Raw genomic sequence first — 12,703 nt, 5'->3', positions numbered from 1 at the left:
CTATGGTTGCACAACGAGCACGGATATCACGGCTCTGAATGTTCTAATCAAGTATGAATAGAAAGTCGCGTCATACTAGCGCTCTCTATAGCCTCTATTATTGTTATTAGTTATGGTAACATCACAGTCTGTGGTAACATGGTACAAGATTTCTATAATAATGACTGTAGAGGGCACTAGTAGTATGCGACTTTTTGTCAGATTTGATAGGAACATTCTGCGCCGCTTAACGCTGTAACGCTGTGATCCAATATCACGGATTAATATTAATCTGTGTCCAATATAGGCCTTCGTGCAACCATAGTATCTATGTCCGCGGTGTAGATAGTCCGTCGTTGTTGATCATATCAATCGTCAACAGCTTACATATCTTACTGTCCGTGTATATGGCAAATATTATAAATGGTAGTATTTGTTCACAGACTCGCGGTGGTACCTACTATTATTCTGTTGAAGTACGTCTACTTTACGGATACATAACTATAATAAATCTTTAGTTTTTATTTTTATTCAAAAAATATTAAAGATACTTTTTAATCAATAATAACCATCACGTAGATGTTAAGTGTTTAATACTCTCGTCAATTCGGTTTCAAGTTCGACAAAATGTTGGTCCAGTAAAATGCAAATAAGTCCGTTTGTAAATTCTATTTAAGTATGTATTTATTATTTTAGTAACTAACAGAACCTAACAATTCCAAAGGTTGATTTGTAACATAATTTGTACATCTTTATTTTGTAGAAGATATACCATAAGCACATTATATCATTCTTTATTTGTTTATTCATTTTTTGATTTGTATTTTTTTGACTAGAAAACAAACATGGCTTCATCGAGTAAAAGTTTGGGACCATATAAAATCAGTCCTGAAGAATTAGAGGAACAAAGGCGCCAACTTAGATGTATTAACAGGCGGTGTAGATATGGTGATACTTTAGTTGAAGCGGTGAAAATGGCATGCTCTTACTATGATGTTGATTACAAGCCGGGCAGAGAAGTAATTGATATTGTTAATAACAAATTGAATATTTCATATAGGTAGTTTGATTACAATTTTGGTTTGTTCAGGTTTGCTTAAAGTGTCTTACTAAATGTCTTAAACATTATAAATATCTCGAAGGAAAATGGAAGGAAGGAAAATGTGTTATGGACTCCAGTTTTCCAAGTTATGATTCATACTTAATTATTGATTCATCTTCATGTGAAAGTTCTGATGATTATGATGATGAGGAAGAGCCAAGACCTGGTACTTCTAGAGATGGTTTACTTCCTGACAAAGATGTTAAAAATGCTATTGATAGTGCAGTTTTACATTATTTTGATAAAAACAAATATCTCATTGATCATCAAGTTAAAAAATGTGATGAGTATATGACTCGTGGAATAGAGAAATGTTTGATGGATGCAGAACACATTGAGACACTTGCTTCGGAGTTAGAAAATGAAATGAATTCATTAAGAAATGAATTATATAATCCATATCAACCAATTATAACGTCCTTAGATCCTGTAGACATAAATGATTTGGAGGAAAATATAGAAGAGGAAAATGAAGAAGACCTCATAATACCTATTGAAGATCAGTTACCTATAGAAGAAGTCATTACTCCTAAAGAAGCCAAAAGACTTAGACTAGATAAATCTGATAAGGAAGATATTATTACTATTAATAGAACTGTTTGTCCTATACCAGCTAATCTACCTATGGAAGGACCTTTAGAATATCCTCCTCTTGAAAGTGGACAAACTGTATATGCAATGAAGTCAACTTTAATACAACCATGGTATAGGTGTAAAATCAAAACATTAATTAATATTGATTATGTACATGTAAAATTTGAAAACGATGAAAAATTAGTGACAACAAAAGAAATTGCATTCTGTACACTGAATCCAGTAAGGTTTCCTGTGGGTTGCAGAGTAATCGCTAAATATACAGATCCTAATTATCGACATGTTGATGAATTTTATGCTGGTGTAGTAGCTGAACCCCCAAAAATGCTTAATGAATTTCGGTAAGATTGATTATTTAATTACAAGGTATTAAAATATGTTTTTATATTTATAACAATTATTTGTTTTTTAGATACTTGATTTTTTTTGATGATGGTTATGTTCAATATCGACAACATCAAGATATCCGTTTAACTGCACGCAGATCAAATCAAGTATGGAATGATGTACACTTGGATTCAAAAGAATTTATAAAAAGTTATTTAGAAAAGTATCCTGAACGTCAAATGGTTAAGTTGACTAATCAACATTCAGTACGTGCAGAATATAAAAATCAGTGGCAGATGGCAAAAGTGCTTGAAGTTGATTCATCTTTAGTCAAATTATATTTTCCCGATTTCAAATTTAGTGAATGGATCTATCGTGGTTCTTTACGTTTATATAATATTTTTGAAAAACAAACCAAGTCTGAGAGAGGCATTCGATTAAGGCAATCTGGACTAGCTTATTTAAATAAACCATTTGTGGAATTTACTAGTGTAGAAGAAGAACCCTGCCGTAATTTAGCTAAAATTGGTGTAGCTCGTAAAAGTACCAGCAAATCAACAGCACAAGGAGATGGAACTATAGGTGATGGAACTAATTTTAATACTAAAAGTATTAAAAATAAATCTAATTTTTCAAAGATTATTGATATAATATTGCCTAAAAACGTTCCCAATCCATTGAAATATACCAAACACAAATGTAATCCTTTATGTGTTGAGTGGACAGCATATAGCTATGAAAGAACAAGACAAATCAGTATGTTAACTATTCCTTTGCATTTTGGTTTTGTTAGGTATCTAACACTATTTAATAACTCTCAAAAATGTATCCTATACAGAACTCCGTGTGGTGTAACTATTCGAAACATGAAACAGATGCTGGAATATCTTATTGTTACCAAAAGCAAAATGACTATTGACCAATTCGATTTTAATAGTTGGGTCAAACCATTTTCAGAATTTAAAATTATAAAATATGTGCAATTTTTAAGAGATATATCAGAGGGTAAGGAATTTAGAGGCATAACATGTGTGAATACTATTGACAGTACATTACCACCAAAAATGGATTATATGACTACTAGACAAGCGATGCCAGGTGTTAACATAAATGTAGAGAGTGATTTCTTATGTGGTTGTGACTGCACTGACGACTGCCAAGATAAATCAAAATGTGCCTGTTGGCAGATGACTATCGACGGACAAAAGATTTTACCTAATCTCTACAAAGACCCTAATATTGGTTACACTCATCGGAGATTGCCAGAACGAGTTTTAACTGGTATTTATGAATGCAATAAAACATGTAAATGTTCTAGTTCATGTTTAAATCGTGTTGTACAGAACCCATTGTCACAAAAACTACAATTATTCATGACGGAGAAAAAAGGATGGGGTGTAAGATGTTTAAACGATATACCTCAAGGAAGTTTTATATGCATTTATGTTGGTTATTTATTGACTGAAACTGATGCTAATGAAGGTGGCAAAAATTATGGCGATGAATATTTAGCAGAATTAGATTATATTGAAGTTGTTGAAAAAATAAAAGAAGACTACGAAAGTGATGTACCTTACAGTGACCATGAGAATGATTCTGAGAAGAATCAATCCGAATCGTCTGATGAACAATATCCTTCTACATCTGATGGTAATTTTTTATTACTTATTAATAATAATTTATTATAATTGTAATATATGATATAAATGTTTTTATTGTATAGGCAAACGAACTGAAATGACACTAAGGTTGCGCAAACGCAAAAAATGTAAAACTAAAAAAGATGGTAAACATGTGCATGTTTCATCCAAAATAAATGCGCGTGATATGAAAAACAACCCTGTTCCTACAAAATCAATGCGTGAATATTTTGGAAACAACGAGAGTGTATATATCATGGATGCAAAAACTAGTGGCAACATTGGACGTTATTTAAATCATTCATGTTCTCCTAACACATTTGTCCAAAATGTATTTGTGGATACGCATGACTTGCGATTCCCATGGGTATCGTTTTTTGCACTCCATTACATTCAAGCTGGAACAGAACTAACTTGGGATTATAGCTATGATATTGGAAGTGTTCCAGGAAAAAAGATGAAATGTCATTGTGAGTCAGTTTACTGTAGAGGGAGATTACTTTAATTTTGTAATTGACTAGTATAAAGAGTAAAGAGTCTGAAACAATATATAATTATTTTTAAAACAATAATCGAGTGATTTATTTTTCGTATTTTGTTATAATTTTCAAGTAGTATATAAAATAATAAATTAAAAGTTTGTCTTATAGTTTTTTTTTAAATAATATTAAAAAGTAACATTTTATATTTTTATAGTTTTGACAAAACAATGTATAATTATTAATTAATACCAAATAAATACAAAACTTTATTTTTATTTTTGTTTGTAAAATTTTTATCCAAATGCTGTGGACCACGGTGGTGACATTGGTTGTGCATTTTGTAAATAGGACATCACAATTGCTGACATGGAAAGCCTGTAAAAAATGAATGGTTATTTTACTGTTTTCTAAATTAATTACTAAAATGAGTAAAAATTATATACATTTTATCATATCCACTATACTGTTTTTTTTTCAATGGGGATATTTTAATACTAACAATAACAAGATAGATTGCTTCCAACCCCCTCCCCTAATCTATCTACTAAAACCGGAAAACGGTTACTTTGGACAGTTTAATTTTTAAACTGCTTAATATGGACACTTTGTACTATTGTATACATAAAGTATACATTGTAAATATAAGTTATATACCTAAATGGTAAGTATATATAATATCAACTATTAAAATATAAAAATTAAATAAAAAGTCAATATTACAAATGTTAAAAAATATACTTTATTAACAAATAAAAATAATCAGATTTTTTAATTCATTACTAATAGGGTGGGCTGGCTCTCAATTCTTTGGTTCTATCAGTTCTTAGTAATTTACTATTATATTATCAAAAGTTATGTTAAAAAGTAAATTAAAAATGTGTACAAAATAAATATAATAAAATAATAATATTCAAAAAAATTGTTAAAAACTACATATGACATATTATAATATAGCCAATATAGAATATTAAAAATTAGTTATTTTCTTTTTTGATGCTAGTTATATAAATTTATTAGTTTATTATTGTCACCAGTGTTGAATTTTTAAGGGGAGTTTTGTTTTCAAACAGATGCTATATTGACTTGTTTATATTTTATACATACGTAGTAGTTTATGAGTTATAAGTATTTAAAGTTTAGATGAGCGGAGTGGAGTAGTATGGCTGTACGGGGTTACCCCACAAAATGTTTGTCCACTACTCCGCTTGCCTAAATTTTAAATACGTATAACTCATAAACTACTCACCCTAAATTTGAATTATATGTATCAAAATACTCAGAAAATTATTCTGCTTTGGGATATGAAATTAAAACTTTGTTGTAATTCAAAAAAGTAAAAAACTTAAAAAAATTGTTTTTTAACAACTTGAAACTATGTAAAAAAATGTTTTCAAAAATATGAATACTTTTTGAAATAATGAGTGTTTTATGATAAAAGAATCACCCTGTATATTTATAATAGTATAGTATCTGAGTTTCACACTTTTAATAGTTGACTGTACAAACTATAAAGTGACCTAGAACCAACAAAACCATTTAATTTTTATATTGCTAAAATTAACAAAAATCAATATTGAAATTTGAAATTATTTTAATTATAATGTTTGAAAAGTTTTTAATGATTTTTTTATTAGTTTCTTCATAAATGTTTTTTAGTTTAATTTAGGGAGTATATTAAAACTGTTTTGAAGCATTAAAACTCCTTGATCTTGTTTATACACACTTTATCGCTGAAAAGCTATAACAGAATTTTTAGTAATTTGAATAAATTAGGATAGATGGTTTTTGAAAAGTAAATTGTTATGCGTTTATGTCTTTTGATATTACTGTCAGTTTTGCTAATAATACTTTTGATACAGTTGTATACAATAGTAATTTCTGATACTATTAATCAGGGCTCATAAGTTCATGCATTTGCATTTGCTACACAGGAAAACATGCTAACTGAGATACAAATTCATTTCATAACAATAGTAATAATTATATAAAGTTTAATAGTACATATTTTTGAGGCATACTTGTTATACAGCAAATTTTTAGGGTTATTAGCGCATATTATTACGTACAAAAATATCATATTTATTTAAATATTTTGGTTCTTTTTTTGTTTCTTATTTCATTTATTTTTTTATTTACAAAATGATAATATTAGGTTTGATTTATTTTTATTAATTTTGACTATTTTAAAGTGTATACAAATTAAAAAGAATAAAATACTTTTAAAATTATTGATGTTTTATCTTATTATTTCAAAATTTCTCTAGATTTTTTTACATAGTGCATATTTTAAAAATGTTAGCGAATATAAATGCATATTTCAGAATTTTTTAGTGCATATTTTGCCAATGCTTAGAGCATGAACTTACAAGCCCTGCTAATAATTAATAAATAATCCAAAACAATTTTTAAAAATATAGAAACATTGTTAATATAATACAAATAGTTTGAGTGAGATAAGACCTCTCTAAAACATCCCCACCACTGATTTCTGTTTATATTTAGTACACTTATATGTATAATTTTAAAATAATTAATACTTAGTATATAAATTGTTGTAATTAAAACACATCATATTCTTGTGAAGAATATTTTTTTTATCTAAACATTTAATTGAAAATATAAAATCTGTAAAGGTATTTTTACAACATGCATTATGTTGCAAGGCATTTTATTTAATAATACATAAATATTAAAGGTTGTTATATAGTATGCAATCAACCGGTAAATGTGTTCTATTGGCCGAAATAGGAAGTTGTCTACCTGTGGCTGGCTGGTTTTTAGAACGAGCTTAAGATTATTTTTAATAGACACGATTTAATCTTTTTTCTTTGGTTAACACATAATACATTATCTTTATGGTCTTAGCTTTGTACTTAATAACTTTCAATAATAATGCATTGAAATTTCATAAAGGTATGGACTCAGACACTTAGTACATCACTTATTGCGCGACACTACAATTTATATACAGTCATATACTCAATATATTGGCAAAAGATTTTTATTTAATTATAAGTAGTGATGAATCAAACACAATTTTTTTATTAAAAGAAATGTTATGGCAAACAATGAAAATGCCCAACATAATAACCGTAGAATAATCTGAATTTGTACATACGTAAGGAGAGGGATAAAAAAAAGGAGTTTTACATAGTAAACAAAAGGGATGTCAAACAACTCAAAGCTTAGGATGACAAAGAAGACATGAAATAAATTATATTCTTAAATTTTTTTAGCTTATTAGATCATGATTCAATATTTGTGTATAATTATAAAAAGGATAATGGCTTTTAGAATTATATTGTCAAAAATGGTAGACTAAATAGTGAACTCAACCTCAGTCTGCAGTCAACAGCTAGAATTGGCATAGGCGCAAATAGTGTTTGAAGTTTGAGAGAGCTGTAGCTCAGTTCTACACTGGGTTTTAATGTATTATGTAGTTAAATAATTAGTTTTTTTTTTTTTTTGGGGGGGGGGGGGCTATAGCAATTCTAGGGGGTATACTATCAGACTAAAATTTATCCAATAAAACTATTGTCATTAACTGGCAAATTGTTCAACACCATAAGTGAATGAATAAACTTATGTCAGAATAATATACTAGTAAAATGCCTGAAAAACATACTAAATTTGGAAGACCTAATATTATTATACAAATTGACAAATATTAGTTGAAAAGGGACACTCTTACACCCTGAAAAAATAATATTAACTTATAATTAAATAAATATTAGTTATTACCATGTGTAGTTCTTATATAGGTAATTATATCGTATAATATATTTGATTATATTTTATTTACTATTTTTTTACTTTATTTATTATCATTTATTTTAATTAACTATAATATACCAATACAAATATTAATTATATAAATAATAGGATATTTTATATTTATATGTTGAAATAACATTATCTCTGTTTAGTATAAATTTGAGATTTTTTACTTTGTCCCTCTCCCCCTTAAAATGTCACGTATCACCACTCGTGATTATGTATTATTAGTTTTAATATTAGAGTGAATTATACTGAATGCAATTTGCTATGTCAAATGTTTTGAAAAATGGAAACAACACATGCTGGTGTAGTAAACTTTGAAGTAAAAATAACTTAATAGGAGTAATAATTACTCAAAAAATGATTACTGATATCTAATATAAAAAAAGTATAATTAAATATATGGATACTTACATGAAACTGCTAAAGATTTGTTTGTTGTCATCAGATGCTTTAGAATTTGCAAAGCTTATACATGAACAAAACATAGCACACCACGCTGCCCATTTAAACTATAAAATTTTTTTTTATGAATAGTTAAAATATGAAAATATAGACTATAACGACATTATGAATTAGTTATACCTTCATTAATAGTCCACACATACTCAATATCATGCCCAGAATATTCATATAGTCAGACGTCAAGTCTTCACCAGGTGTTAGGGCTTGATTATCACTATTAACAGCTTTTGGTTTGTACCTGTGAATGTTAATTAGATACTGTACAAGATGAATTTTATAATTCATATTCTATATAGCCTGATTACAAGTTTATTAAGCAGTTAGTTATCGTCATACTCATATCTCGATGCTGACAATGATTTTGTTGGTAATCAGTAAGATCTCTTGACTATTAGTATTAATATTGTTAGTCCTCGTTTCATAAACTAAAGCTTAGCTATGTACTCTTGAGGCCTTGACTCCCTTTATTAACTATTTGTATACAGCTAAAATAATAAGGCTACACGTTGCGTAACACAAAGTCAAACCATGGACAACCACTATTTTTCTGTTCAGCAGAATTCACTTGACGTGACACGGTTCATCATAAAATATCTAAGTAATTAATCATACCTGTGCTCTTTGTCCGGTCTTCTGGGATCAGACGAATGATTGGAATACATTTTGATTGAAAAGCTGCAGAAGTTTTAAAATTCGGAATTGTGTGAATTAGTCAACGGAAATTTAAGTATCTCCGATCTCGCAAGTTGCAATTCTCCGGCTGTAGCTAATAATTTTATAAAATTAGGTAATTTATTTAATTTAGTCTAAAATTCTGTGGTAATATTGCCAAGTTTAGGAAGTTAAGTTCGATTTTCGGCACAGCTATAGATAATAATATTATCTACGAGTTCGGTGTATTGATAATAATAAACATATGGTTAAATATTTTTCTTCCAGATATTTTATTCCCAATCAAAAAACGGCAGAACAATATTTCATGTTATCTACCCGGTCTTATCATGGCATGTTTTTCAGTTTCATATTTATACTTTCATTACGTTTGAACACGTTGCTACCTACTTTGCCCCTGCGGCCTGCTTAGTAGTTAGTACATAGGTCCCATCACAGAACAAGCCACAAAGCACTAGGGTCATTATTAATCGTATTTCACATTTCACTTTACCTTCACTCGCCGTCTACCATCAATAGACATTAGTATCCATCGTCGTCGTCGCTGCTGGTTTTTCTGTCCACTGCAGGTATGTCTGTACATTAGTTTTGAATTAATTTGTTTTTTATTGCCGATTTCTTGCACGTCTATTTTAAACATACACGATGTATTTTCAGATTGATTTCGTGAGGTCAAACATATTAGTTGCTCTACAATGGCTCTGTCTGCCAAAGAGATCCGAGATCGGTATATTAAATTCTTCATCAACAAGAAGGGTCATGAATATGTACATTCCTCATCCGTAGTACCGGTAGATGACCCTACATTGTTGTTTGCTAATGCAGGAATGAACCAATTCAAACCAATATTCTTGGGTACTGTTGCTCCATCCTCTGATATGGCTAAGTGGAAACGAACTGTCAATACACAAAAATGTATTCGTGCCGGTGGAAAACACAATGATCTTGATGATGTCGGTAAGGATGTCTATCATCATACGTTTTTTGAAATGCTTGGAAACTGGTCATTTGGCGATTACTTTAAAACCGAGATATGTCAGTGGGCTTGGGAATTTTTAACCCAAGAATTTCAATTATCACCCGAACGATTGTATGTGACATATTTTGGTGGTGATGAAAAATCTGGTCTAGAACCAGATTTAGAGTGTAAAAATATTTGGCTTAAATTAGGATTAGCAGAAAATCATATTATTCCTGGCAATATGAAAGACAATTTTTGGGAAATGGGTGAAACTGGACCTTGTGGTCCTTGTTCAGAAATACATTATGATCGTATTGGTAACCGATTAGCTGCTGATTTAGTAAATCAAGATGATCCAGATGTCTTAGAAATTTGGAATCTTGTTTTTATGCAATTTAATCGTAATCAAGACGGTACTCTACAAAATTTACCTAAAAAACATATTGATTGTGGAATGGGATTTGAACGTCTTGTTTCGGTTATACAAGATAAACGTTCAAATTACGATACTGATCTATTTCAACCTTTGTTTGTAGCTATTCAAAATGGTACTAATGCTCCACCTTATGAAGGTAAAGTAGGTGCAGATGACATTGACCAGAAAGATATGGCTTATAGAGTACTCGCTGACCATGCACGAACATTAACAATCGCTCTTTCTGATGGAGGAAGTCCTGACAATACTGGTCGTGGATATGTGTTGAGACGTATTCTTAGACGTGCTGTCCGTTATGCTACAGAAAAATTAAATGGCAAACCTGGATTCTTTGCAACTCTAGTAAATGTTGTTGTTGAATTACTTGGAGATACTTTCCCTGAAATAACCAAAGACCCTCAACAGATAATAGATATCATTAATGAAGAAGAAGAACAATTTTTGAGAACATTATCACGAGGTCGTAACCTTTTAAATAGAACTATATTAAAATTAACTGATAAAGTTATACCTGGTGAAGTTGCTTGGAAACTGTATGATACTTATGGCTTTCCTGTTGACCTTACATATTTAATGGTTGAAGAAAAAGGATTTACTATTGATATGGAAGCATACGAAGAAGCGAAAAAAAAAGCACAACTTATTAGTCAGAACAAAGTAGGTGGTGAAAAAGAGATTGTTTCCTTGGATGTTCATGCTCTTGCAGATTTACAGACAAAAGGTATATCGACAACTGACGACTCACCCAAGTATAATTACAAAGCTGTATCTGATAATCCAGATGCAGAATATACTTTTGAAACTTGTACATCAACAGTATTGAGTATTAGAACGATAAATCAATTTGTTAATGAAGTAGATACATTTCAAGAATGTGGAATTATACTGGATAAGACATGTTTTTATGCTGAACAGGGTGGTCAAATTTATGACCAAGGATCTATCATCAAAGATGAATACACAGAGTTTTATGTTAATAATGTTCAATTGCGTGGTGGCTATATTTTGCATGTTGGAATTCTTGAAAGTGGTAGCTTAAAAGTGGGCGATAAAGTAGTGTTAAAGATTGATGAAAAAAGAAGGCGATTTGTAATGAATAATCATACTGCTACTCACACTTTAAATCATACTTTACGCGTTGTTTTGGGTGATAATTTAAATCAAAAAGGATCTTTGGTCGCCCCAGACAAATTACGTTTTGATTTCAACAATAAAGCTGCTTTAACAGGAGATCAAGTTGCTAAAGTGGAACAACTAACAAACAATGTAATTAAACGAAATGATACTGTATATGCTAAAATTGCACCATTAAACGATGCCAAACGTATAAAAGGCTTACGTGCAATGTTTGATGAAACTTACCCGGATCCAGTGCGAGTTGTTTCAGTAGGAGTTACTGTAGACAAACTTCTGACAGATCCGGAAGGAAATTCAGGATTAGAAACTTCTGTTGAATTTTGTGGAGGTACTCATTTGCATAAAACTGGACACATGGAATGTTTTACCATACTCTCTGAAGAAGCAATATCTAAGGGAATACGAAGAATAGTTGCTGTAACTGGTCCAGAAGCAACAAAAGCATATAATAGAGGCGAAGAATTGAAGAAAGATGTGATGAAATTAATTCCTACTGATCCAAATTTATCTAAAGCTATAATTGACATACAAGATAAGATAAATAAGTCTATAATACCATATTGGGTAAAAGAAGAACTAAGAAGTATCTTATCAAGCTTAAAAAAAGGTATTGCCGAAGAGGAGCGAAAACAACTAGTTGCTCTAGCTAATGAAATAGCAAAATCAATAAAGACAAAGATATGTTCAGAGTCAGATAAATCGGTATTTGTTTTTAAGCTTGATGTAGGTTCCAATACTAAAGTAATGGATGCAGTATTGAAATTATTGAAGACAGATATGCCAAATATATCAATTATGTTATTATCTGAAGATACAGTAGGGAAAAGAATATATTGCCAATGTGTAGTTTCTAAAGAATTAAACAAAAAAGGTCTCATGGCAAATAAATGGGTAACCAAAATAGCATCATGCATTAATGGTAAAGGAGGAGGCAAGGCTGACACTGCTCAAGCGTCTGGATGTAACGAAACCAATGTTGAAGAATTAATAAGTATTGGAGAACAATTTGCTTCTTTATCGATCAGCTAAATAATTTTATTATTTTTAACTTATAAATACTACTTTTTGTAATTATAAAATATTTCATAGTAATTGTTAGATCAATATATTACATTCATATTTTTCTGTAAC

The 12,703-nt window shown here is 29.9% G+C and overlaps 3 protein-coding genes across 4 annotated transcripts; 2 read left to right on the top strand and 1 right to left on the bottom strand.

Annotated features, from left to right (window-relative positions):
• Positions 1-238: 238 nt before the first annotated feature.
• On the top strand, positions 239-4,278 carry LOC113553560 (histone-lysine N-methyltransferase eggless-like). 2 transcript variants are annotated; one of them, XM_026956943.1, is made up of 6 exons: positions 239-455; positions 559-655; positions 816-998; positions 1,070-2,016; positions 2,088-3,652; positions 3,726-4,278. In XM_026956943.1, the coding sequence occupies exons 3-6, from the start codon at positions 825-827 to the stop codon at positions 4,145-4,147; spliced, it is 3,108 nt and encodes a 1,035-aa protein (XP_026812744.1). In that variant the 5' UTR covers positions 239-455; positions 559-655; positions 816-824; the 3' UTR covers positions 4,148-4,278. The 2 variants fall into 2 exon arrangements, with proteins under 2 accessions (XP_026812744.1, XP_026812742.1); XM_026956941.1 differs by having other exon boundaries at positions 239-655.
• Positions 4,279-4,335: 57 nt separating this feature from the next.
• On the bottom strand, positions 4,336-9,225 carry LOC113553565 (protein Asterix). Its single transcript, XM_026956950.1, has 4 exons — positions 8,979-9,225; positions 8,487-8,604; positions 8,316-8,413; positions 4,336-4,499 (listed from the first exon to the last, which is right to left on the bottom strand). Exons 1-4 carry the CDS (start codon positions 9,026-9,028, stop codon positions 4,418-4,420), a joined length of 348 nt encoding a protein of 115 aa, XP_026812751.1. The 5' UTR covers positions 9,029-9,225; the 3' UTR covers positions 4,336-4,417.
• A 171-nt stretch (positions 9,226-9,396) lies between these two features.
• On the top strand, positions 9,397-12,703 carry LOC113553561 (alanine--tRNA ligase, cytoplasmic). Its single transcript, XM_026956944.1, has 2 exons — positions 9,397-9,607; positions 9,696-12,703. The coding sequence occupies exon 2, from the start codon at positions 9,734-9,736 to the stop codon at positions 12,599-12,601; it is 2,868 nt and encodes a 955-aa protein (XP_026812745.1). The 5' UTR covers positions 9,397-9,607; positions 9,696-9,733; the 3' UTR covers positions 12,602-12,703.

Source organism: Rhopalosiphum maidis, chromosome 2, assembly GCF_003676215.2.
Source record: "Rhopalosiphum maidis isolate BTI-1 chromosome 2, ASM367621v3, whole genome shotgun sequence".
Lineage (NCBI taxonomy): Eukaryota > Metazoa > Arthropoda > Insecta > Hemiptera > Aphididae > Rhopalosiphum > Rhopalosiphum maidis.
The sequence above is the reverse complement of the archived record's forward strand: the minus strand, read 5'-3'. Positions and strand labels throughout refer to the sequence as shown.